The sequence below is a fragment of the Microtus oregoni genome, unplaced genomic scaffold, assembly GCF_018167655.1.
Source record: "Microtus oregoni isolate MIOR12 unplaced genomic scaffold, Mior012 000023F_ref0000262, whole genome shotgun sequence".
NCBI lineage: Eukaryota > Metazoa > Chordata > Mammalia > Rodentia > Cricetidae > Microtus > Microtus oregoni.
This window is the reverse complement of record NW_024543082.1, coordinates 18,605,217-18,633,216: the sequence shown is the minus strand read 5'-3', so window position 1 is coordinate 18,633,216 and position 28,000 is coordinate 18,605,217. Positions and strand designations below refer to the sequence as shown.

General features: G+C 42.7%; 1 protein-coding gene across 1 annotated transcript in view; it reads left to right on the top strand.

The window, feature by feature from the left end:
* Nucleotides 1-262: 262 nt before the first annotated feature.
* Nucleotides 263-28,000, top strand: part of Ccdc80 (coiled-coil domain containing 80) — a 36,335-nt gene continuing 8,597 nt past the window's right edge. The window contains exons 1-4 of the mRNA XM_041672718.1: nucleotides 263-2,148; nucleotides 9,621-9,777; nucleotides 25,373-25,509; nucleotides 26,953-27,101. Of these exons, the coding sequence (XP_041528652.1) occupies nucleotides 274-2,148; nucleotides 9,621-9,777; nucleotides 25,373-25,509; nucleotides 26,953-27,101 (2,318 nt within the window). The 5' untranslated portion in view covers nucleotides 263-273. The remainder of the gene's footprint in view (nucleotides 2,149-9,620; nucleotides 9,778-25,372; nucleotides 25,510-26,952; nucleotides 27,102-28,000) is intronic.

The window sequence follows — 28,000 nt, the reverse complement described above, 5'->3', positions numbered from 1 at the left end:
CCGCCCCGCCAGTGAAGCAGGGTTGGATTTCCTGCTTAAGGACTGCCTCTGCTAAGCCCTGACACTCACAGAAGCATGAACGCAACAGGCTCTCACCCTGCTTTGTCTCCTCTGCCCTCCCTCCCCTTTCTTCTCTAGCTACCCCTTCCCCTTGGCCAAGATAGAGAAATAGATGATGCCCAGCTCTGTTGGCAATTAATAATTCTCTCTCTCTCTCTCTCTCTCTCTCTCTCTCTCTCTCTCTCTCCTCTGCATTCCCAAGTGGATAACACAATGATGTGGAAAATGGGACCGCATTTCACCACACTGTTGGCCATGTGGCTGGTGTGCGGATCAGAATCTCATTCTCCTATCTTGGATAGAGACAGTCACCCAGTGGGCAAAGTCTCTTTGGCCTCTCCAATCAGCACTAGGTCCGCCCGGTATCTGAGGCACGCAGGGAGGTCCGGTGGAACTGAGAAATCCACTCAGGAAGAACCAAATCTTCAGCCTTCTCCAAGGAGGAAGAGTGTACCAGTGTTGAGATTAGCTCACCCGACCGTGAGGCCAACCCCCTTAGGTGTCGATGGAGTCCCAGTCAGACCTGACTTGAGACAGATCGCTAGGAGCTCTCCGCGTGAGATGGTCCGTGATGAGGGGTCTTCTGCTCGGTCAAGAATGTTGCGTTTCCCTTCTGGGTCCAGTTCTCCCAATATCCTGGCCAGCTTTGCCGGGAAGAACCGGGTGTGGGTCATCTCAGCCCCTCACGCCTCAGAGGGCTACTACCGACTCATGATGAGCCTCCTGAAGGATGATGTGTATTGTGAGCTGGCTGAGAGGCACATTCAACAGATCGTGCTCTTCCACCAGGCCGGTGAGGAAGGGGGCAAGGTACGAAGGATCACCAGTGAAGGCCAGATCCTCGAGCAGCCCCTGGACCCCAGTCTCATCCCAAAGCTGATGAGCTTCTTAAAACTGGAGAAGGGCAAGTTTAGCATGGTGCTGTTAAAGAAGACTCTGCAGGTGGAGGAGCGCTACCCTTATCCCGTCAGGCTGGAGGCCATGTATGAGGTCATTGATCAAGGCCCCATCCGTCGGATCGAAAAGATCAGACAGAAGGGTTTCGTCCAAAAGTGTAAGGCCTCGGGCATAGAGGGCCATGTGGTCCAGGAAGGGAACAATGGTGGTGGAGGAGCTGGAAGCACGGGCCTGGCCAGTGAGAAGAGGAAAGAGGACCCAAGGAGAGTACAAGTCCATCCTACTAGAGAGCCTCAGAGAAAGTTGGTCACCACCAAGGCAGCCACTCCCCAACCTCCCCCAACCCCAAGGGCCACCACTCTTCTTCCTACTCCAGTGACAATGGTCACTCGTGCCACATCCCGGATGGTGACAGTAGCTGCAAGACCTACAACCACGACTGCCTTTCCAACCACCCAGAGGCCCTGGACATCCCGGCTGCATCCTTTCTCAGTCTCCCACGGGCCTCCTGCAGCAACTGAGGTGACCACGGCCAGGGGCACTTCCGTTTCAGAGCAGCTCTACCCTCTGTCTCGGAAGGAGCAACAAAGGGAGAAGCCACAGGCCACCAGGAGGCCCAACAAAGCCACCAACCATGGGGGCTTCACAGCAGCCCCACCCACCACCCTCTGGGAGGGCAGCACAAGAGCTGTGGGCACAAGTCGTTTCCGCGACAACCGGACAGACAGACGAGAACATGGCCATCAGGACCCAAATGTGGGGCCGGGTCCTCACAAGAACGCAAAGGGGAAGCCGCCCAAAAAGAAGGACAAAATTCTCAGCAATGAGTATGAAGCGAAGTACGACCTCAGCCGGCCCACGGCCTCTCAAGGGGAGGAGGAACTGCAGGTGGATAATATTCCCTCTCAGAATGCAAAGGAGTCGAAAAAGCCCGAAAAGCTCGGGAAACCTGAGAAGGAGAAGAAAAAAAAAGGGAAGGGTGTGAAACCAGACAAGCTACTCAAGAATGAAAAGCAAGCGAAGAAAGCCGAGAAAAAGAGCAAGCAGGAGAAAGAAAAGAACAAGAAGAAGAAGGCTGGTAAACCAGAAGAGGATGCCTATCAGAAGCCCACACCAAAGCAACTCACACCAAGCCCCAAGAAGTCAGTGAGCGACCTGCTGGGCTCTTTCGAAGGCAAACGAAGACTCCTCGTAAGTAATCTCTTTGGCGTTTTTTCCCATGTGCTGAGGTGGGACATTGACGGGTTTGTCATATTGTATATGTTATAAAATCACATTTTGGGTGATAGAGTGGGTCTGAGCCTGCCTCGTGTTCAGGAAGGTTGGGGGCAGGGTGCGGTGGATCATGCCTTTTGACACTAGCACTTGGGAGACAGATGAATTTCTGTGAGTTCTAGGTCAGTCTGGTCTACATGCGAGATGGTTGCTGTGATTGTCAGAGAAACGTTTTAAGCTGGTGGGCAGGTATTCTCTCTCTTCAGGAAGGCTGCTTCCTCCATTGCTGTCCCAAATTACTAGGAAGAGCAGAAAGAATCCCAGGATGGCATGTGGACTGAGCTATTTGCTCTGGCTTCTAGAGCCTCGGAGGTGTGTATGAATTTGGAGTCAGCTGTCAGTTTCTCCCGAGGCTGTATTGGAAATGGGTATGTGTGCCCATGTTGGGGGAAAGGAGATAAGCCATCCACACTTCTGTTTAGCCTGCTGTTCTGGGTACCTCTAGTGTGCAGTGTGCTCATACATATCAGGAACGTTTTCTTTGAGCATTACTTGCCACTGTCAGTAAAATGGTAAAAAGGATTTAGATAAATTGGAAGAAGGCTTTGGGCAGGAACAAACCAAGCCTAAATGGAAGGTCTTTTCTCATCAAGGACAGGACATGACTCCTCTTGTTTATGACTCCTTCTGCATGCCTCCTTGTTTCAGATACCCCCGCCCCCAGATTTCTACTGTAACTTTGACTTTGTAATACCACAGTGTTAGCCTGGGCTGCCAAGGGGGAGTTTAATATGTTACACATAATATACAGTAAGAGACCAGCAAGTTGATATTGGGTGAGGCAAGTCATGAATGCTGTTCTTAGATATTGGTGGATGGAGCCATGCAAGGTCATTGTGACCACCACACCCATCCTCCTGAGCACAGGATCTGACTCCTTGCCTACATTCATCTTGCACACTAGACAGGCACCCTTCTCTAAGGCATTCCTCAAGAATTCATTTTGCTCAGCATGGCCTAAATTTGGATTAATGATCTGAGCAGAGAGACTCTTGACGGCCATGTATCTTTAGTGGTTTCAAAATGTTTAAATGCACATTTGAAGCGTTAACCAGAGCAGAGGTTTTTGTGGTATTTGCTCTGGGTGGAGCATGTCCTGAGTTTTCTTTTCATCTCCATCAATGGAGGTGTCAGGGAGTAGAACAAAACCTAAGGTCTGGCTGATTTTGAGAGACAGAAAGAGAGAGGCCCAGAGAGAGAGAGAGAGGGAGAAAGAGAGTCCCAGTAGTACTTTCTGTAAGTTCATGGCATTTTAAACCACATTTCTCAAGTGACTGTACAAATTTAGGCAATCAAGTGATAGTCTATTTGTTTAAGTAGTTTAACAGCTGCTTGTATAATCCCAGGATGCACAAACTGTCCCAATTAGAGCCATGAGAATCACTGATTTAAAGTAGAACTCTATCCAGTACCTGGATATTTGTCCAGGATCTGTGGAGCCAAGCTGCTCTCTTGGGGGCGTGGGAAAGCCTTACCACTTGAGTTTCTTAGCTGGCTGAGTACCTGGGACTTTGCCCAGCCCACTAAAGCAGCCTCTCACCCAATTCTGTCCATTTAGACAAGGCAAGCAGAGCACTCCTCATGGCCAGAGTTTAAGCACAGAAAGAAGTAATCAAGGGTAAAATGTCAGGATTGTAATTGTGCACCCGTCTAACAAATACTCTCATTGCCCCAAGCGGGTAAGTCAAAAGAAAGAGGTTTTCATATGCGATCCCTGGTGTTAGCTGTGCCTTCAATTTCTCTTGCCTACACCGTGTTCTCTGTGTTAGGGATCAGGGTGCCCAAGTGGGGCTTCTCCACTTTTAACAGTATCCCTGGTCATAAATTGTTATCAAATGAAACTCAAAGGATAGCTTTTGCTGATGTCATGCGAGGCAAGGCAGAAACCAGCCGGAATTGCTTCTGCCTATGTTGGCTCTTTGGAGCTAGCCAGAGAATGAGGTTTGTTATTAGAAAGAAAATCCCAACAGGGCACAGTTCAGTCTGTCAGTCCTGAGTGGGGCCAGCTGATCATATCACACATGTGTCTTCTGAAGTGCTAATGCTGTGTGAAGGGAGAACGGGGTAGAGAAGATGAGATGGAGCTGCCATGATACCAAAACAATGCTTCCAGGTAGAAGGCATTACTCATGCATGAATCCCTTCCCACTCACTTTTCCCATCAGTCTCTGCTGATGTTATTCAGGAAGTGTGGCGATTCAATTAGCATTCAGGAAAGCTAAGCAGTTTTGAGCTGTTAAAGTATGGTGGAGAGCATGGGCTTCTAGCCTTGACTTAACCTGGTGTGCTCAACCTAAGAGTGGCTTTGCATTCCAGGAAATGGTGTGGACTTTCTGGCTCATTTCTCCAGCTTTTCAGTAACTAGATCCCTGACTCTAATCTATCGTAAACCCCTGGTGCTTTGGATTCATTCATGCCATTCTTTGGATATGAAAACATCCCATAACTGCTGTTTAACCGATTACTCAGGGATACTCTAGCAGCAACTGTGTAAGTTGTGGTTGAGCGAATGGCTTCTTCCAGGCCTTCAAGTGCATTGCAGATAGATCTAGGTACCATGCTTTTAAGTCAGAGCATAATCCTTTAAGCACTTTGCCTCTCAGTTTCTTAAAAAGTACAGATTCTACCTGTGAGGCACTTTGTTGAAGCTTCATGGTTCTGTTCTCACAATTCCTACAAGGAATGGCTTATTTACTTTCTTTCCCAGATGAGAAACCACAAGTTTAGATTTCTTGAGACGTTCACCCAAGGCATGTAGCTATTATGTAGGAAAGACCTTGTCTCTGTTCAACTTCAAAGTCAATCCACACTCAACCTCCCTTCCACTGGGCCTTGGGAAGTATATGCCCCCCCCAAAAATGGGAAATTGGAGAATAAAACTGTCCATTAATAAAGTATGAACATTTAAAACTTCATTTTGGGGTTAGTTAGATGGCTGAGCAGGTAAAAGTACCTTCTACCAAGCAAAGCAACATGAGTTCAATTCGCAGCTCCCACATGGTAGAAAGAAGCATCCCCCACAGCTGTCTTCTGGCTTCCACACGCATTGCAACTCCCCACACCCCACATGTAATAAATAAACAATATAAATAATAAACAGTAGTTTTTTATAACTTCATTTTGAACTTTGAGTTAACAAGACAAGTGAAGAAACAGTTCCATTTTTACAGGAAGTGCAAAGGTGGAGTCACTGCCTTTCCTACGCAGCTCAACTCAGGCTCTCCAGGCACTGGCTGGGGAACAGTGGACTGGATCCATTTTTCTCTTCCTTCCATCTGTTTGCTGCCCATTTGGGGGCTACAGAGATGGTGGACAGCTGTTTAGCACTAGAGTGCTGGTCCTTATGGACGGTAGCTAACAGACAATCCTTTGGTGGCTCTTAGATGCGCCCAGTGACAGCTCACAGGGACCTTCCATATGTTGAACTGCACAAATGCAGGCTCAAATCTTAGCTCTCTTTGCCGATGGAATCTCCTACAGTCCAAGTGGACTCTGCGACAGAGACCTGGGAACTGAGATAGCAATCTACTTACTGGGTTTAGTTTTATAAAAGGGCTTAAAGTTCTGTTTTATAAGGCAGTCTCCAAGACTGAAAGCTGGTTTATGGAATCCTTTAAAAATCTTGCGTTTTAAGCCTCACACAGTACTCAGACTTAGGGAAGACTGAAAATATGTCAAATCTTCTGACTCCTGTTTGTTCCCTTTACTTACACAACCAGGTTTCATTCTCCTCTAGGACTCATTGACCCAACACACTGTTGGAACAGAGACACAAATCAGATCACAGGACAACTGTAAATTCAGGACACATGCACGGAGTTATTGCCATTGAGCTGGCAAGAGACCAAGTGACAGGACCTACACTGAGGAGTACTGTGGTGTTCCTTCTAGGAAGAGAAAACTTGGAACAGTTTCCATGTTAAGCAGTATTAGAATTGCTGACAAGCTGAGAAATAATAGATGTGACAGAGATGTCAACACACAGGGAAAGACACTGACATGGCAGGTGACCAGCTGCTTCTGTTTCCCTGTGCAAACTCCATCAGTAAATGAAGTGTTAGGAAAAGGCTTTCAGTCTGGGTTACGGGCTTTGTCTAGATGCGTGCATAGTCAGGGATCCTCATGCTTCTGAGTTCTCCCTGCCCTGATATGAATGGACTGATTTCTAGCTTGTATAATGTGGACCAGACATCATGGAACACAGGATAGCTTCCTGGTCTGAGATCTTAGTGCCTTAAGGAACTTGATGTCAACATAAAATATATGTAAAGGAGATACAAAATTTCCATGCGTGCTGTGCAGACCAGTAGAACTGTACTTAAAAGGAGTGAGTCTTTGAGATTGGGTAATGGAGGAGGATGTGGGAGGCTAGAAGACATGGACAAGCACAGATGGTAGGAGAATCAGTGAACTAGTCAGAGGCAACAGACATGCATGTGTTTGGATGCATAGCCCCGGACAAATATGCATGTATATTGTTCAGTTCCTGAGACTTATGAAGTTTGCAGAGAGGTTGCTCTGTGGTAAAGATGACAAAGGTGAGAAGCCACAGGCTGTCCAGGGGTTGAAGTAAGACAAAAATGTCAGGCCTCCTTCTCTGATGGTAGACATCACCCTTTCCTCTGTGCCACATTGCCCAAAAGTTGCTTTTATTTCATGGTTGGAATTGGTCTGATAACAAGTGTAAAGAGAATGCATAAGCCCGGGGAGAGAGCCTGCAAAGCCAGAAGCCAGGAATTGAATCATGCAACACGAACATCACCTGCCTGGTGACTTAAAGCATCCCTGGGCAAAAGCTCCAGGTTAAAATAAAGCTGTGAGGATGTCCTTTCTCTCAGGTTCCTACTGGGCATTGGTGGCCTGACATTGTTGTATACCTATGTGGAAGAAGCTGGCATGCAAGGGAGGAAGGGCATCTCTGAGATTGCATATTGTCTGAAATTCTTAATTATACATGCCCGGGAGGAGAAGACTGCAGGAAGCTTTGAAAATTCTTAAAATATGGCTGTGGACCACAGGCTCCATGACAAAGGATGAGGCAAGGAAACGAAGCCTGGGTGTGGATACAAAGTGAGAGGACAGTAATTATCATCATTCTAGTGTCTGGGAAGCTGTGCCATGGAACTTCCTAGATTATATTCCAAATACGGGCCAGGAGTTCAAAATCTTGAATGGTCGATCTTTTCATCTTTGTTTTCAGTGTTTTATATTCTCACTTTAACAACATTTTGCTCATTCCAAAATGGTCTGTTTATGAACAAAGACATGCCAAGATAGAAAAAGAAAAATCTAGAATATGTCAAGTTAAAATAAAATTTCTTCCTTCCCTTTCAAAATACATATAGCTAATTAAAAACAAACTAACAACCAAAAATATGATCAATGTATCTTTTTAGAACCACCCTATTTTTTTTTCTTAGGGCTAAATCTGAATCAATGAGTAAATTTTAAGCAGTATGAGGAATTTTAATACTTTCCCTCATGGAAAAGTATCTCTTAACACATATTTCCTGCTGTTATGTCCATATGAACAGGCATGAAACACAAAATCAAAAATGAGCTGAAACATGTCTACTTAAAATGATGAACTAAAAAATTTCTTAAAAAGCAAAACCAAAAACCTTAGCTACTATTCCACTCAAAGTCTTCCAGAAGCATTTAACTTCCTGGAGGGAGTATTTAGTTAAGCACAGAGATTTCAGCAAGGAAAGCTTGTAGGTATCAATAAACAACTCTGAGGGAGAAAAAACATAAACAGCAAGATCAGTTTGGAGCCAAATTTACTGGCCATTTTTGATAAAAAAAAAATATTTGACAGAAGTTACCAGCATAGTAATGTCTCCCACCAAAAAATGCTAAACTGCTAGACACAGACTTTTAGAAAGAGTTTATAAGTTTTGGGTGCATAAATAGAAAATGGAATGTTAAATTTAAACATGGCTGAATGCAGGAAAATGTTTACAGGAACAAAAAATATAGGGACTTGCTTCCAAGCCCTGTCTATGATGAGCCAACAAAGGATGCCTGGACAGGGCTCACTGTAGACACCTGCCATGTGAGTTCTCTTGGTTCCAGGAATCAACAATACCTGGCCATGATCAGAATGCATCTTCATGTCTTCCCTCTTTTAGGACAAGCAAAGTGATGCTGCCCATTCTTGGCATGTGGAAAACAGGCTTAGTCTCAGCTTGGAAAATCTGTGACATTGGAGAAAGTTTCAAAAAGGCAACTAAAATGATCAAATTAGGGGCTGGAGAGATAGCTCAGCGGTTAAGAGCACTGCCTGCTCTTCCAAAAGTCCTGAGTTCAATTCCAGCAACCACATAGTGGCTCACAACCATCTGTAATGAGATCTGGTGCCCTCTTCTGGCCTGCAGGCATACATGCAGACAGAATATTGAGAATACTGTACACATAATAAATAAATCTTTTTGTTTGTTTTTTTTTTTTGTTTTGTTTTGTTTTTCGAGACAGGGTTTCTCTGTGGCTTTGGAGCCTGTCCTGAAACTAGCTCTTGTAAAATAAATAAATCTTTAAAAAGAATAAAATAAAATGATCAAAGTATTGGAGAAGTTTTCCTGTTAGGGTAGATTCAAAACATTGTGACATTCTAGAGGATACAAGACAGCCTAGATAATTAACAAAATACATACACATATACATGCATATACACAAGCACACATGCACACCCATACAAACAAGCATAATTCATACATAGAATAACCAAAGCATACTCGTTTTAACCAAAGCAAAATAAAATACAGTGCCCCAGATGGCTAGAGATCAAAAATACCTCAGTTGTATCTTTCCTTCAAAAGTCAGGAGTCATAAAATAGGGATGAAAATCCCAGATCGACTTTAGAGGCAAGGCTAAAGTGAGACAGTTAAAGCCATCCTGATGGGGTAGGGTTGAGTTAGTTAGGATAATGGAGATAAAAATAGAGGAAGGCAGATAATTATTGTATGTCAGAAATTCATGGAATGTGACAGACTTGAAGAAGAAATGTTTCTGTGTGCCCACAAATAGGAAAGCCACAGTATAGATAAAATGGAGGCGAATTAGAGAACTGAGGAGTGGCATCAGAACTATTTGGACTAGGTTCTATTTTACTTTAAAAGAAAAGATTTTTTATAAAAAAGAGAAAAGAAAGGAATGAAGGAAGGAAGGAAGGGAGGGAGGAAGAAAGGAAGAAAGGAAGGCAGGAACGAACGAAGGAACGAAGGGAGGAAGTTAGACAGTCTAAATGGTCATTTTTGTCTCGATTATGCAACTGTCTAAGAAAGCAGTTTACAGTTTAATGCCCTCTGCTCTCAGTTGTCTCTGGGCTCCGCCTCCTCGTGACCTGAGCACTATGAACTAATGGTTGCTTATCCTCCCGTGCCTCCAGCTGATCACCACTCCCAAGGCTGAGAACAACATGTATGTGCAGCAGCGGGATGAGTATCTGGAGAGCTTCTGCAAGATGGCTACCAGGAGGATCTCTGTGATCACCATCTTTGGTCCTGTCAACAACAGCACCTTGAAGATTGACCACTTCCAGCTAGGTGCATTAATTCATTTATAATTGTGTTTTTTGTTTGTTTGTTTTTGCCTCTTATCTGTGGTGGGCCTGTTGTTATGGGAGAGGTCTTGGGTGGGGGTTGGAGGAGATCAAAAGAAACATTGGTATGTCTGAAGTGTCCTCTGGCTGTAATGACAGAGATGATGTCTGCCTGGCTATCTATCTGTCTGTCTATCTATCTATCTATCTATCTATCTATCATCTATCTGTCATCTATCTATCTATCATTTATCTATATCTATCAGTTATCTATCATCTATCTATCTATCTATCTATCATCTATCTATCTATCTATCTATCTATCTATCTATATCTATCTATATCTATCTATATCTATGCAGCTAGGAACACTCCGGCTTAAAGTGTTAGCATTTTGAAACAAAAATATGTAATACCCTCTCCCTTCTTTTTCAAGTCAGAAAGATGGTGGGAAAATGAGAAAAGTATAATATGATTGGGGAGAATGAGAGAGCATGCATTCCCTTTCTCTTGGGTCCTGAGTCCTCTTCCCTGTGAGCAGCACCAGTCAATATGCCTACATGCTCTATGCTACAAGTGATTCATCCCATCATACATGGGGACCTGCCAGACCCCTAGACTCTGGCAAGCCTGGGGAGGTAATTAGCTAGAGTTAGAAACGTTAGCCTAAATGAAAAGTCACTGAAAATATGGGTTGAACTTTACCCAAATCCTTTTGGAGAGCGGAAGAATTTGGCTGAACTTTAGTGTTTTCACAATTTTCATGTTGATGGTGTGTATGAGACTCATGAGGCACTGCTGGCCTCAGGCAGCTGAGTGCTCCACAGCTGTTCCCATGGGCTTGCTGAAGAGTCGCCGATGAGCTAAGCCTCGCGTCCAGAAGGCTGGAACCAGAGGCAATGGCTTCTTTTATGTTTCTCTTATGCATAAAACATTTTATGTAACAATTTTGTGTGTGTGTTTGTGCGTGTGTGTGATTTTGGTAATCTTTTTTATCCCCAATTATTCTCTCTCATACCTCCTCCCTTTCCCACTGAAACCCTTATTCCTCACAAAAGTTTTATCTTTTAAAAAATCTTTTTTTAAAACATTAGTTCACTACTTTTGATGTTTAGCTATAATTAAAGTTCCTTGAATTAATTTTTTATATTTCATTATCCTCAATATTTTCATAGAATATATATTCTATATTCTATACTTCTACAAGTATATGAAAAGATTAACATTTACACAAAATAATATAACATAGCTCAGAGTTTTCTGATGCGAGATGTTGGTACAAATGACACATCTGTCCTAATGATGGTGTCAACTTGATTTGCATATGGACTAGTTTTCTGAACTATGAATTTTAATTATGACAACATTAAAATAAGATCTATTGTCTTAACACGTGTTTTACTGTAAAGTATAGTAGTCTAAGTATGGGCACAATGCTACCCACTAGTTCTCTGGAATGTGGCTGTCCATTTTCAGCTATGCGTTCTCTTTCATTAGCTCACTATCCCCTGAGGTGGCTCAAACTACAAATAAATAACACTCTTCTTATGCCCCATCATAAATCACCATAAATAAGTAGCTGATTTGTGAACTCTATCCCTCTGCAATGTGGATGTTTAGAGACAGGAATACTGTCCTTAATCAACAATACCCAGTTATGGTGACACACATCTTTAATCCCAGCACTTGGGAGGCAGATACAGATGTATCTTTTTGACTCTGAGGGTAGCCTGGTCTACATGGTGAGACTCTGCCTCAAAATATGAAAAACAACCATCAACTAAAACCAACAAACAAAAGAAGTCACTCTGGAGGCCAGTAGATCCACATCCAAAGAACAATTAATTTGTTATGTGATCTCGGGCAGGTTAGCTATTAAGTCTTTAAAGAAATCAAGCCTCCTTCATAGGCTGTGGTAGGATGAAATAAGATTGTGTGGACACACCCCTGCTATTTTTGTGGCATCCTTATCACCACTGTTGAATCAGGTAGCAGTTTGGAGATCCAATGAGCCATCACAGTTGTCACCAGGAAAACAATTGCTATAGCTCTCTGCTAATGATAGAATGCTGACTTGCAACTGCTCTTTCGGGTCAGATTGCATTAGCCCTCCTGATGATGAACAGAGACGCCCAAGAGAATAACAACAGAAAGGCATATTTAGTGGTTAACAGGGATTCAAACTATTTGCTTCCCGGAGTTTCACACAGTCTTGAGCCAGCAGGATCCATGACACTCCAGATGTCTGGAGAGGAAATGGGCCTTCAGTCCAGCACAGACTGGTGCTGGCAGATGATGAAGGTCCTCCCCAGCCAGGTGTTCTCCGTGTCAAATGCGCTACCTACAAATTCTTCCACAGCGTTCCCATTCCTTCCTTAGTTCAGAGGAGTTTGGAAAAGTCATCAATCCTGGTAGAGTCATATTCTAAGCATCTGGTAACGCCTTGGAAAAATTTTTAGCATTATTCTGGTGTTTTCTAGAAATCTGGATTGAATGTGAGCTGTGGGGGGATGAGGTGTTGCTGCTGTTGTTGTTTTTCTGATTTATTGCAAGTCAGGTCTTGTAGTTTACAACTCGGTCTGCAAGAGCGACAGCACTGGGCTGATTTAGAGGCAGGGGAGGATCTCTCACCTAATTCCTGGAAGGCCCTTCCCTCCCTGTGCTGTGACCCAGGTTACCCTTGTGAGAAAGGCTCGCAGCTCTTTCAGCCAAAGCTGGGAGTCAGTTATGGGAAAATAAAACTTGGCGTGAGCCGCGGTCTCAGTGAACCAAATCCCAGCTTTGTCTGATTTTCAGCAGGACGTCTGTTCCATGGCTTTGCTTCTCCTTAAATATGAAGCAACTGCTGTGTTTTACTAGGCCTTGAAAGCAGACGCTGATAACCAGACACAGTGTAGGCTGCCCTCACCCTCTGGTCCATCTTGTTAAATGTCGTTGTAACATCTGGTGTGGACCTAAAACACTAGGAAACTTAACTTAAGGATTCAGACATTAGTCTAAAGAAAGTCATGAGGCTTGCACAAATTCCAATGCCCTCTGGGTTTTGCCAATACAGATGTATGAGATGCTAAAATAGATCCACACATAAAGGCATTCTTTACTGTTATGTAAAATGTCACTGTAGCATAAGAGTATTGGTGTTGAGTGGAAAGGTCATAGACAGAACTGACCAATATAGGAAGAAGTTGCTTGGTAGTAGTTCTTTATTAAACAATGAAATGAGGAAGAAGAATATAGCAGGTGAGGCTTTTTTTTCCTAGAAAAATATAAAGTTGAAAATTACTTTTACATTGGTATTAGATCCCCAAATATTAAGGTCTAAAACACAAGGAGTACTTTAAACTCCCTCTCTCTCTTCTTCCCCCTTCCATCTCTCCCTCCCCTTACCCTGCCATGAGTGTATGTGTGTGTGTGTGTGTGTGTGTGTGTGTGTGTTGTGTGTTCTGTGCAGATGCCTCACCTTCCCTGAGTGTGACTACATTCAGAGGCCATAGGAAGACATCTGATGTCTTCTATTACCCTCTACTAATGGGGGAGTGTCATATATCAATCTGTTGATTCCATTGGTTAAGCAATAAAGAAACTGCTTGGCACTCATAGGTTAAAACATAGGTGGGTGGAGTAAACAGAACAGAATGCTGGGAGAAAGAACCTGAGTCAAGGAGTCGCCCTGATTCTCCCACTCCAGACAGACGCAGGTTAAGATCTTCTCTGGTAAGACACCTCGTGGTGTTATAGGGATATTAGAAATGGGTTAGATCAATATGTAAGAGCTAGCCAATAAGAGGTCAGGCAGTGTTTAAAAGAATACAGTTTCCGTGTAATTATTTCGGGGCATAAGCTAGCCATATGGGCGGCCAGGTGCCGGGGACGCAGCTCTGCCTCTCATACTACAATACTCTAGAGCCGGGCGGTGGTGGCACACGCCTTTAATCCCAGCACTTGGGAGGCAGAGGCAGGCGGATCTCTGTGAGTTCGAGACCAGCCTGGTCTACAGAGCTAGTTCCAGGACAGGCTCCAAAGCCACTGTGAAACCCTGTCTCGAAAAAAAAAAAAAATACTACAACACTCTACCTTATTCCTCTGAGACAGGGTCTCTTGTGGAATGTGAGCATATTGTTTCCACTAGGGCTCCCAGTATCTGCCCGTTCCACCCACTAATGCTGGAGTTATGGGTTTTTATGTGGTTAAGGGATTTTAACTTAGGTCTTCCTGCATGCATAACAAGTGCTCTTGCTTGCTGGTCTACCTCCCCAGTGCTGATAGCTTCTTTTGAAGGAATGACTGTTTAAGGGTAATTAACAGAAAGGGTGGAATACACCAACAAGAAGAAACAACGTATAAAGTGTTTATATGAAGAAGGAATACTCACTGATAATTTTGTTTTGTTTTATTTTTTCGAGTCAGGGTTTCTCTGTAGCTTTGGAGACTGTCTTGAAACTAATTCTTGTAGATTAGGCTGACCTTGAACTCACAGAGATCTGACTGCCTCTGCCTCCAGAGTGCTGGGATTAAAGGTGTGAGCCATCACTGTCTGACAATACACACTGATGAATTTAAACTAACATTTATAAAGAATGACAGAATACATTCTAGCCTAAAATATTTTTCCTTCGATTTTATTGAAGAGAATTATGCTATATGGTGAAGCTCACCATCATCAGTATCCATAGTGATCCCCAAATCCTACTTTCCCTCTGAGGCAATCCAACTGATCCTCTGACTCCAACTATTGTTTTCATCTGTGGTTACAAAGTCTGGCAACTGCCTTTTTCTAGACCTCACCACCCTTAGTAAGGCAGAGAGTCTGGGTGAGTGGATTTCCACAGTGTCTAGGTGTAACACCCGATTTGGTGTTACACCCTCGGTACAGTTTGCGCGCCACTGTACCGAACGCTAGTCGGGCAAAGGCCTGGAGGTTGAAAAGAACACTCAGAAAGACCAGGGTCATTCGAAAGGAGAACAGCCGAATGCCACTTTATTTAGCCTTAGGGAAGTCCTTATCTACCTAACTGCAGCACAAGGATTTCCACCCAGGCAGGTGGGAAATTACCATATTAATGCCCTGTAGCTAACCACCAGGCGGGGCAGGCATAGCACAGAAACACACAGGAAGCTTAGTTAGTTGATCATAAACTGTCCTCGCGAATGCACCACAGGAATAAGGGAGACCAGGGCCCTACAGGTCCCCCTTTTGTATAAATTATGACTAGGCCTGTCTTTGGGTGGCATTGGATGTCAGGCAATACCCCTTACCCGTCATGGAAAAGCATCCAGGTCAAAACACATTTCCTGTCTTAGGTTGAGGCAGCTCCCCAAAAGCCTTTCCCGTCTTTGGCTCACTAGTCATCCATCACCGAGTTCAGCCAGATTTCTGCTGAAGGATTCTCTGGGGCAATAGCTAAGAGGACTTGCCACGTGGCAACATTGACCTGAGCTTGCCTTTGGCTCTGGCATCATAACCATGAAGATGATGCTCCAGCACATGTAAGCATCCCTTAAGAAGACTGTGCTTGCACAATCCTTAATAATTCTGCCCAAATTGGAGCCCTTTAAGTAAGGTCTTAGTGCTGGTGAAAATAACCCTGGTATAGCTAACTAGAATAATTTTAAGAGCCAATTTGTAAATTGTACACCTCAGGGTCCATGAATAACAGCAATAAGCTTATTACTGTAACATCTAGCAGTGGTCTTTAACCACAACCAAGAGCAAAATTAACTGCAATATTCATATGTAAATTTAGCTCAATTAGAATGGCTACGGCATTTGCAACCTGCCCTGAGAAGGTATCCTTTGTGCTAGCAGGAAGCAACTGACTGACTAATGAAAAATCCAGCAGCTTTAGCTGCCGTGGCAGCAAGAGCTGTGGCTGCCGATATCACGGGATGGGTAGATGGGTAGACAGGCGAGGAACAATCCTTAGCATTCGGACCACCGCAGCCAGCTCCTCAGGAAACCCGCAACTCTTCAGTTGACAAGTCAGAATCTCCTTGATCTCTCGGCTCTGTCCTGGCTTCAGGCTTCTGGACAGGAAAATCCACAGCACGCACCAGCCGCTCAGGTACCCATATTGGATTGTCAGCATCCTGCGGGAAAACACAAACAGCCCCTCTACCCCACACCAGTACAGGATCTGGACCATGCCAGGTGCCATCTGATAGATTCTTCCATTTTACATGAGGCATCCCGGAAGAATCTTGGCGCCAATGCCTGTCAGCGGCGGTATGAGACTGAGCATCAACAGTCAAAAAATTTTAAATGTATAAAATAAAAGATAAATGACCTCTGGGGGTGGAACCATATTCCCCCTTTTTTGTTTTATGTAAATAGGCTTTGAGCGTACGACGTGCTTGCTCCTTTATAGCTTGTCCTTGAGGATTATAAGGTATTCCCGTTTTGTGAGAAATAGAAAACTCAGAGCAAAATTTAGCAAAGCCAGTGCTAGTCCATTATCAGTCTTAACAATTTTAGGAACTCCCATGTAGGCAAAAGCCTGGAGACAATGACTTTTAACATCTAGTAATCTTTCTCCTGTGTGAGCTGAGGCAAAAAATGAGATGAGAATATGTATCCACGGTTATGTGAACATATTGCATGTGCCCAAAGAAGGAACATGGGTGACATCCATTTGCCATAAATGATTAGGGGCAAGCCCATGAGGATTAAATCCCAAATGGGGAACAGTTAAAAGTTTTGTACACAGAAAGCATTTTTTAACAATATTAGTGGCTTGCTCTTGAGATATCTTAAAATGAAATCTTAAAGATCTAGCATTGAGATGAAAATGATTATGAGCTTTTTTTGCAGCTTCATAAGATTTTTGACTCACTGCATAAATCTGATGAGTAAGCTGATTAGCCAAAGCGTTTTCCTTATTTAAAGCACCAGGGAGGTCAGTATGAGCCCGCAAATGCCCTATGTAAATGGGTACAGATCGGGCCCAAAGCAAAGTTTGAATAGCCAATAACTGCATCTGGACTCGAGATACAGAGGCAATATAAGTTGCAGTTTCCAATGGTGCAAGAATATTGTTTATATATTGACTGTCAGTAAAAAGGTTAAATGGAATATTAGCATATTTCTCTAGGGTCATCTGGACAGCAACCAATTTAGCCATCTGAGCAGAGTTAGTATTAACAGACTGAATATCAAAATCAGGAGGGGAGGCTACTACAGCTCTCCCGGTGGAAGATCCATCAGTAAACATATTTTGTGCCCCTGCCAGAGGCTGTAAAGAAATAATTTTAGGGAAACATACCGGATGATTTTTAAAGAGGTGACTAACTTATCAGAAGGATAATAATTGTCTAACTTGCAGGGATTAGTGCATAAAAATAAAGTCCAATCTTCAGCAAAATTTTGTAACCAAGTTATTTTTGCCTGGATATATGGTGTAATAACCTTATCAGGTAACATTCCAAAAGTTTGCAAACTAAGCTTATATCCTTTCTGACTAATACGTAGCACAGCTGATGGATATGAGATAACAATTTTTATAGGTGACACATGTTCATGTACCCACAGGATGGGTCCTTGCTGCCAAAAAACTCCAGTAGGACTATGCTTGGAGGGGAAAATTATCAACAGCAGTGGCTGACTATAGTCAATATAATTAATATGAGCAGAGGCAAGCTTTTCTTTAATTAAAGTAATACATTGTCTTGCTTACATTAGAATTACTTTATCATAGTCAGAATCTGAAAACAACCCAAATGTATCTCTTTTATACTTAGGATAAATGAGACATCATCCTTATAAATATCCATGAATATAACTCTGGCCCTTGATAAATTTAGTAAGAGACCTGAGTCTCAGCAGTCCACCCAGAAGCGACACCTGGCAGCAGGAAAGGACCACAAGCTGAGACTCTAGGTGTTTCCTGTGTGTGAATACAGTCTCTGATGACCAACAATATCCAGATAGGCTACAAAGCCTAGCACCCATTCGCTCTTCCTATTCCACCACTCTTGGCCTTTAAGATTAAGTGGAGCAGGGTTAGTATCAACCCCTGATAATCAAGGGAGATAAAAATTATGTAAGTCAAATGTGCAAAACAAGTCATCAGAGAATGTGGTGGAAAGGGAAGTGATTCCCTGTCAAAAGATAAGCAAATGAAGAAAATGTGGTATATAAACCTGAAGGAATTTTAATAACCATTAAGAAAAACAAAATTGGTAGAAAAATGGGTGCAACCAGAAATCATGCTGAGCAAAATGAGACAGATTCAGAAAGACAACCAAAGTTTTTCTCTCAGATGCAGAAGCTAAATTTAAACTTTATGTGTATGTGTGTATGCACAACTGCCACAATCAAGGATAATACCATAGATGGCAGAATAAATTTAAGTAGTGGGTGTATTAGTGGAGAAGCCCTGGCGAATCAAATTAATATTGTTCTAATTCTGGGAACTGAAATATATTACCTTTAACTTTTGAAGGAGATGGTACATTTTCCACCATTTATATAAGAAGTTATACATGGATGGTTCTTGAATCTTTGCCTGATCCTTTCACCCTATTACTCCGTGTCCTCTGCAGGCCACCATGTGTACAATTCCTTCTTTACTCACTGTGCTTCTTTATGCAATTACATATAAGTACAACCATCTCCTTTCTATTGGTTATATATAAATATACATTGGATATATATAACACATATATAGATATATACATGTGCATACATATATATGGAGAGAAAGTGAGAGAGCATCACTAATTTGCCCAGGGTAGTCTGGAACTCACTCTCTAGTCCAGATTGGCCCTGAACTTGCCATCCTCCTCCCTAAGCCTCCGAGATTACAGATGGGCATCATCAGTGTGTTGAGAAAGGTCGTAGTTCTGATATTGAAAATAGAAGCTGGAGTGTAGTGTATGGAGGGAGTTTTAATAGATATATTAGTTGAGATACACTGGGTCCACAATTTTAATGGTCTTACATGTCATAGTAAGAATTCAGGTTTTCTTCTCTGAGCTTTCCGTTCTTTGAGTTCATTACAGTGAGGTAGGTAACCTGTTACTCGGCCTTATTATGAGGGATTCTGATTTGATTGGTCTGGATCCAAAGATGTAATGGTAAGCTTTCAGGAACCACAATGGAGTAGGCGATGTATTCCACATATTTAAAAAACAACTAGCGAGGAGAGGAAATGCTGAAGCCACAGGAGAAGGGGAAATGGTCCTGGCATTATGACTTTATAGATGCCAAGTGCAGCTCCTGTCTCCAAGGAAGTAATGATGGTATAAATAGGAGAGATCATTGTCTGTGGACATAGATTCAGGTCACCTTGAATGACATGCTTTAATGTGGAAGAGGTTATGTGAACTTTTATATGGCAGAACAAAAGAAAACTCCTAAATCAATGTCTTTATCAAATACACTGGTGATGAGATCTCGTTAGCAGTTACAGCAGATCAGACACTCTCTTAGACAGGTTACAGGTTTGTGTGTGTGTGTTCTAATGTGTGCCATTATATGTAGTAATCAGAGGCTGATGTCAGATTTCTTCTCTACTCTTCACCCCCTTTGCTTTTTTTCTTTTTAAGACAGGGTCTCACTGTGTAGCCCTGGCTGTCCTTGAACTCTGTTCATAGACCAGGCTGGTCTCAAACTTACAGAAATCTGCCCATCTTTGTCTCCAGAGTGCTTGGATTAAAGGTATGCACCTCCATGCCTGGCCTCCCCACCTCATTTTTGAGACAGGCTCCCTCACTGAACCTTGCTTGCCGATTGTTTAAACTGGTAGCAAGTACAGCCTCATGCTCAGCTTTCTATGTGTGGTCTAGAGGTCCAAACCCAAGCCCTTCTGCTTGCGTGGCAAGCTCTGTACCAGATGAGTCATCGTCTCAGCGCCAGATGTTATCTTTTAACATCCTTAGCTTCAAGATTGGTGGAAGCCGGAGATCTGCTGACTAACACATTCCAGGGGTTTTACTAATGGATACGAAGGAAACTAAAGATAGCCCGAGATAGTTCTGTCTCTTAATCTGCGACATTCCATCTCTCCACAACTCCATCATTCTAGTCGGTCATTGGTCAGTCATCAACCAGCCGGAGCCTGCACACTCTGAGCACAGATACGGTTTCCTTAGAAAACATCACTTCACTACTTGAACTTAAGGGAAGGCGAGAGAAAAAAAAAAAAACGTGGATGCCACAGGGAGGAGGCAATCATAGGTGGGGGTTTTGACCATAATGCCAAGCATACAATTGTTTAATAGCTTATAATTCAAAGTTTTACTTTTTTAAGCTCCATTCTACTGACTACAGTCACTCAAAATACACAAAGAAACTTACTGTATCGGGCCACTGGCTTTGGGAATTGGGATTGAATTTATATATTTATTTATTTATTTTGGAGACAGGGTTTCTCTCTAGCTTTAGAGCCTGTCCTGGAACTAGCTCTTGTAGACCAGGTTGGCCTCAAACTCAGAGGTCTGCCTGCCTCTGCCTCCCTAGTAACGGGATTAAAGGCATGCACCAGAACTGCCTGGCTTGGGATTCTTAAAGGACGAAGAACCAGGCAAACATTCCACTTATAGGCTAATGGTAATAGCGAGAAACAGTGTTCACCTTCTCTAGCTGGCCTTTCCCTGGATAATACTAGTCCAAACATCACAAAATGGATATGGATATCTTAGCCATTTTTGCTGGACGAGGAGAATGGTTTACAGGACTCCCTTAAAGGGGGTCTACTTGTAGGCCGCACAGCACTCCCCCAGGACTAGACAGAAGCGGGTACACTTACGAAGCTGCACTCTCTAGGTTGCTTCCCCGTCTGAAGAGCAATATTAACCCAGCTCTGATTTGCACAAGATGCGGAGGAAAGCAGAGCCTTGTAGCTAGGGCAGGCAGCAGCAGGCAGGAGGTGGCCTGGTGTGCACCTTCCTCAGAATTTGGCCTGGATCACGCCCCGCCCTCCACCCTCCTTCGATTCAGTGGGTTGATCAGGACCCTCATTGTTTTCCTTGGGCAGATTTTTCTCCTCAGGCAAAACACGTAGATATTTCAGTAGCCCGAGAGTGCAAAATGTTTAATTTCTAATGTTTGGCTGGATTATTTCTGCAAACATTTTGCTGGAGAGGAGAAACCGGATTGTGAAATCAGCTTCTCGCCAGTTAGAACAAAGTTTGCTTGAGATTTTGAACCGGGGCCCTGGTGGCCGACAGTCATGAGGTGTCTGTGTGGCACCGAGAGGGTTGCCTGGAAATAAGTCGTGTCCTTGAGTCCTTCCCTCATTTCACTTCTAGTTAACAGTGTGGACTTGAGTAAATCGGTCCTCTTTTCTTTCTCCGAGTCTGTCACAGACTGTGGTCCGGAGACAGAGAGCCTTGATTCTCTGCGTTTTGCATGTAAGGAAGTTAATGGAAAGTCGGTTCCTTTCCTCCATTCCTATGAGGGAAAAGGGTGAATTTGAGTTTGCTTGTTGTTTGTTTGCTTTTAGAAACAGAGTTTCTCTGTGTCCTGTCCTGTCTGTGGCTATCCTGGAACTCACTGTGTAGATCAGACTTGCCCAGAACTCACAGAGATCCGCCTGCCTCTGCCCCCCTAAATGCCAAGATTAAAGGCGCGTGCCACCACTGCCCAGCTCAAAGGGTGGATTTTGAGCTCTAAAATGGTTGACTCTGCAGGGCGGTCAGTTTGGGGGCAAGGGAGTACCTTTTATACCTACTCTCTTTGCCCAACCTCACACCCACCTTTGCATTTGTGCTGTGCCCTGGCAGGGGTGTGACAGGGTGAAAGTTGGCTGTGTTTTAAGCAGAACAACTCTCAGGGAGGAGAATACAGCTACAGATACAGAAAACTCTGCTCTGAAAGCAGGTGGAACTGGACAGCATCCAACACCGTGCCTTGGATTCATCCTCAACGACATAATGGAGCCAAGACTCACAAACCTCAGCAGCATATGATGTAAAACCTCCTCTTGGTGACAAATGTCCAACTATAGGGTTCAGCTGGTCTAGGTTGGTTAGGTTTGTGTATGTGCCTGTACTCAGCTATGTGTCAGCTGGGTGAGTCTGTTGACCTCCTCTAGAATGCTTTTATCCTTGGGGCAAAGGAAGTGAGCCTTGGCGCAAATGGTACCAGGCTGAGTGGCTTGATTAAGCTTGGCAGGCTAGTGTGAACACGTCCTTGTGTCCCTGGTAGAGGCAAGAACCATAAAATACATCTCCCTTCGTGTCAGCTGTATTAACAATCTACTGGTAGCCATGAGTTCAGAATCTCAAGACAAGGACAGTTCAAGCCTTTCACCATAAGGGATGGAGGGGTTGCAGTTTGGGCAAGGATAGAGATAGGTATAGAGAGGGTAAAGAATTGGAATCATTAAAAAAAAAAACCAAACTGTTGCATTCTCCACCTTTCTTTATTTGCAGTGACTGACTTGTTTTGTGACTTTACCTGTTTGGTATTAATGTTCTGATTTTGGTTCTACTTGAAGTTTAGACTCTAAAACTCTACCCAAGTTACTGATCCCTGAACCTAGCACCAGCACAGAAACAATTTAGAATGCATAGGTACTTGTCACTCAAAGTCTGGTGACCCGAGTTTAATCCCCTCAGCCCATGGAAAGAAATATAGAACAGATCGCACAAACTTGTCCTCTGCCTTCCCGATGTGAACCACGATATAAACATCCACTCACACACATCATAGATACACACACACACATACATAAAATAATAATAATAACAATAACAACAACACAACTTTTTAAAAGAGTTCAAGGCCATCTTTATCTATAGAAGAAATTCAAAACAAGCCTCAGCTGCCTGAGATCCTGTTGTGAAAACAAGCAAAACAAAATAGCAGCAAACATCCTCAAAATTATAATTCCTAGGTGAAGATAAAGCCTGTTTGTAAAGAGTTAGAATATTAGCTGCAAAAGACAACTTTATTTTTCATAATCTTATTAACATATTAATTATGCACAATAATAGGTATGTGTGTGTGTGTCCCAATTAGTTTCACTAGTGCTGCTTGGAGAAAAATGGGTGAAAGTTTGCTTATAGACACATGGGGGCCTTCACAGAGTCTACACCAAAGAAAATGGTCTCTCCTTCCCCCTCAACCTTTAACTATAATAAATCTTGATAGAACAGCAGAGCTCTATCATCCTTTCAGTAGGTGACTAGTCATAGATGGCACCATCTTGCATAGGCAATGATGCTGGCATTTTCTTTTGCCTTAATTTTTTTAACCAAGCATAATATCATACTACACATTTAATTCTGCAACTTACTTTCTATGCTGAAGAAGATATACTAAAAACAAAACTACTATATCAAAGTAAGAATTTAAATTATTATATATTTTGCCAACAACAACAAACCGTATAACTGAAAACATAGATACATGACCTACGTAATATGTCTGTTCATGCCTTTTTTTCATTTTTTCATACAGTGGTTGATCCTCATACAGCTCCTTAGATCCTGTGTCTATTGATCACTTCAGTGAAGCACTGTTCCAACTTTGGAATTGAAAACAGATTTCTTTCTGCTTGTACTTTGTTTTGGAGAAATCAAGCACTAGTTTATATTTTTTCAAGTAGCCTAATCAAATGAATCAAGAGTAACAACTTAACTGTAATTGTCCTCTTACCCGGAAGGTACTGTTCATTGTGTCCACAATGATAACCAAGACTCCTTGTGCTAATATTTATGTTGTCATATAATCACTAATTTTATATTCCCAGGTTTATTCTTAATATGAGGGATTATTTTGAAGATACAATTTTAGGCAGAGTTGAGGGAAACGCTAATCTGTTTTGAAGAGGAAGTAAATATAGATGCCTTTTAATTTACCATGGGGTTGTATACTGATAAACCCATGGTGACCTGAAATATTATGATACAGACACACATTTAGGGTGTGCCTGCAAAATGGCACAGCAGATTGAGACTCTTGTATGAAGACTTCATGGCCTGAATTGAATTCCTTGTTCCTACAGTTGGTCAGAGAAAACTGACTCTTGTGGGAACCAACTCCAGAGAGTTTTCTTCCACACCCATGCTGTGGCATGCACTCATGGCACCTGCACACACACATTCACTTAAAAATAAGAAATGCAAGTAACCTTCTGATTTTCTAAGCTGTGATGCACAGCCTAGTAATGCTACCTTGGGCACAGATACAGTTGTTACCCATGATCAAATGAACTCTGCAGCCTTGTCATCATGAAAGGATATTAAAGAAAGATCCCAGTTCAAAGCACAGCTTCCCTAGGCATCATTCTCACTCTCTATCACAAAGTTGGACAAGCTTTTGAAGTCAAACCACAAGTTAGTGATGGTCTGCAAAGTTGTCCTGTCCTTAGAAATGTTTAGATACTTTCCAGATATGTAACTTGCATGTTGAGCCACAGATACCTTGGGTCTTGTGTTCTGGCTGGTTTTATGTCATCTTGACAACCTCAATTGAGAAGAAGCCCCCAACTGATTGCCTGTGGGCAACCCTGTGATACAGTTTTGTGATTGATGATTGGTGCTGTGGGTGGCATGACTGTGGTCTTGTAGTGCCATCCCTGGGCTGGTGGTTCTCGGTGCTATAAGAAAGCAGGCAGAGCAAGCCAGGAAGAGCAAGCTAGTGAGCAGGATCCTTCCATGGCTTCTGCACCAGTTCCTGGTTGAGTTCCTGCCCTGATTTCTCTCAGGACTGTGCTGTGAAACTGTAAGCTGAAATCAACCATTTCCTCCCCAACTTGCTTTTGGTCACAGTGCTTTATATCAGCAATAAAATTCCTAATTAAGTAAGACCCTGAATTTCATGTTTCCCATTTACTCAAGAACAATTCTAGCCGGGTGGTGGTGGCACACGCTTTTAAGCTCAGCACTCAGGAGGCAGAGGCAGGCGGATCTCTATGAGTTTGAGGCCAACCTGGTCTATAGAACTAGTACCAGGACAGGCTCCAAAACTACATAGAGAAACCCTGTCTCAAAAAAAAATCTCAAGAACAAATCTGAATTATAATGATTTTTTTAACTGAAAACTTGCATGATGCTTAGTCTTCCAAAACTCTTAAAGGCGAAACTTGTATAGTGAAGACTTTAACTTCTGGAGTCAAAAGGAACCTGGGTCTAGTTTTGAGCATAAACTCTTTATTTTTCTCTATGGTGTGTATTTACTGAACTCCAAAGTTAATTATATGCTAAACAAGGAACAGACACAGGCTTCAGACTCAGAATTATCTATAGTGGAAGTGAACTTTAACAATCATGTCTGGGCTAGTTTTATAGCAATTTAGGTGAAGATTCATACCCTGGCAGGATGGACAGTTCTCAAGGATTACTAGACAGTCTTAAGGCTAACACTTCCGATTCACATGACTAGAGTGGGTCAAGATGGTTTTGCCATCATTAGTGGAGTTTCAATACTATTTCCTGTATTCCTTCGGTTGCTTTATACTTATCAATTCACTATAGTGCTGTTTTTGTTTAATTTACTATAGTATTGTTCACACATATTGAGAGTAAAGTATGTATATAACTAGGGAGTATTAGCTAGCTTGGGCTGGATGAAAGTTACTCCTCTCCACTCAGTCTCTTTTCAACGTTTCCTCTTTTGCCGTACTCATTTTTATTCACATTTCATTTGCCTTAAGATAATGAGAAACCCATGCGTGTGGTGGATGATGAGGACTTGGGAGACCAACATCTCATTGGCGAGCTGAGGAAAGAGTACGGAATGACCTACAATGACTTCTTCATGGTGCTGACAGATGTGGACCTGAGAGTCAAGGTACAGGTTCTTGCTGGGGGTGGCAAAACTATGGTGCCCTCTGATCAATGGATTCACTAGATGTATAGTTCAGCACATACTATGCCATAGCAGGTTGGGTTCTGAAATGACCCTAGTATTTGAGTTGTCTCACAACATTCAGAGATGATGTATCCAGGAATGACTGGGTTGAGCTGCGCTTTAGGTAGCCCAGCCGCATGACTCAGACTGAATCAATCCTCCCACCACACAAACGCTGTGAATTTGTCAGTTGTTAGTTAAATCTCTGTGGTGCTCCAAGCCCTGAGAATAAAAGAGAAGGAGGAATTCCTTCCTTCATGAAACCTGCCCTTATATCCCAGGACCTATTTTGGAAAGTCCTCATTTAAGATAAGAAAGACTGCAAGGATTTTTCATCGACTTTCTTCCCAGAAGGACAAAATTTCTAACCCATCAAAAACTGGGTTACGCAGTCATACTACTACAAAATATCTAGCTTTAATTGGCACTTTCCTTTCACCAAGCACTTTGCTCAAAACTATGTAATTCTTGTTGTAAAGATGTAAAATGAATACCAGTATCTTTCTTGTTTGACAGAGAGAAAAAGTATAACCCCTGAATGGATAAGTGACTTGTTCAAGTTGATCCAGCTAAAATTAGATTTCATTCCCACAGTGGCTAGCTACAGATCTCATTGCCTTCATCATTCTGGGATGCTGACACTATAGTAAGATCTCTGGGGAGGGGTGCCATCTGCAACATCATAACAGTTGACTCCCCCCCCCCACAGTATTTCTGTGGTTTGGGGGAGAGATCTCTCCATTAATGTGTTGTGTACAAGTGTTGCCTTATCTCCAACAAGAGAAGTTGGACTAGATTATCTTTAAAATGAAACCCCAGTGGGGCAAAGTTGTGAGCCACACTCAGATGGTCCCTCATATTGGTTCTGCTCAGCAGGGCCCATTTCCACATTAGGTGACTTTTAAAAGTATGGGTAGCTGGGATCCAAGGAAGTGAATTTCGATGTCTTTCAGTTGGATCCCAACCTGTTTTCCAGAACAGGTGAGCAAAGAGGACCTGATGTTAAATGACTCAATAAAACAGGATTTTATGGAAAAGTCAAGTTAAAAATTCTACCATCCTATTCCATGTAGTTCTCTATGTTAGTATACTGTTCGTCACTTCTCTGATTGTGTCAAAAACAGAAACCTGATTAGTCCTAGGCATATGGGTGTGAATGTAGGGTTTATATGGTATGGAAGATATAAATTGTTTTTAGTAAAAGAAGGCAAGAATAATTCTTTATAAACATATCAATCACTTCCAGAAGTACTAATTTCAAGCAATTGGAAGAGGGTACTCTTGCAAAAGAAGATCTATAAACCATCAAACCCTCTAGGCTCCAAATCAAAGATTTCCCTAGACCTCGCTGGAATTACATGTACCCTGTGCTTTCTTAAACAGCAATACTATGAAGTTCCAATAGCAATGAAGTCTGTGTTCGATCTGATTGATACTTTCCAGTCCCGAATCAAAGACATGGAGAAGCAGAAGAAGGAGGGCATAACCTGCAAGGAGGACAAGAAACAGTCCCTGGAGAATTTCCTATCCAGGTACATGATCTTTGCGTTCCCAGGAAAGGCTAGTGCAATTTTGCCTGGAGTGAGGCCAGAACCAAACAAACACAGTGCTTCGTGTGTGTTTCTGGGAGGGTGCTTGTTTCTGAGCCCTCTGCCTGCTGGGTTTAGTCGTGTGTGTGTGTGTGTGTGTGTGTGTCTGAAAATGGTTCTGGTTGCAAGGTTTCAACTATGAAGGTTGATTTGGTGATGCTGGATGGGTGTCTTCAGTTCCTTTTTTTTTTTTTGGTACAAAGCATAGGATTCAGAACTTCTGCAGGGATTGTTTCATGCAGACAGTGAATCAAGAAGCTGTGTTCATGACATTCTGTTTTACGTGAGTGTACTTTCATTTCTAAATGGGATTTGGTACACTGTTTGAGTTCCACTTCCTTACAACAAAACAAAAAGAGCCTTACTAAAACCCGAAAAGTAGGAATCCCTTTGACTGAGCTTCAGGATTCTCTGGGGAGTATTGTGTGCTCAAAGCCCTTTGATAGCAAGGAGGGGGGGCATACCCCAGAAAAGAGAGTTTAAAAAAAAATGACAATCTCTTCCTTGGTCCATGCCTTTCTCAATGTTGGGTGAAAATTTCACAGGGACTTTGAGGCTCTAGGAGGGACAAAATTGAAAAACACACACACAACAGAAAAAAATCATAGAGACCTCAATACAAGTTCCACTCCAACTGTATACCCTTCACAGTTCATGTCAGTCAGTGTCTCAAGAATTCAGGGATTAATAAGTAAATAACTTTACTTCCTGCAGTCTCAGGGGACTTGGGGCTCTAAGAGTATAGTATCTAATCTAAAGGAGGTCTGATTTATCATTCGTATGGGGATTCAGTCTGCAACACAATCGTGATGCTTCTCAACTAAATTGCCTTAAATATCTTT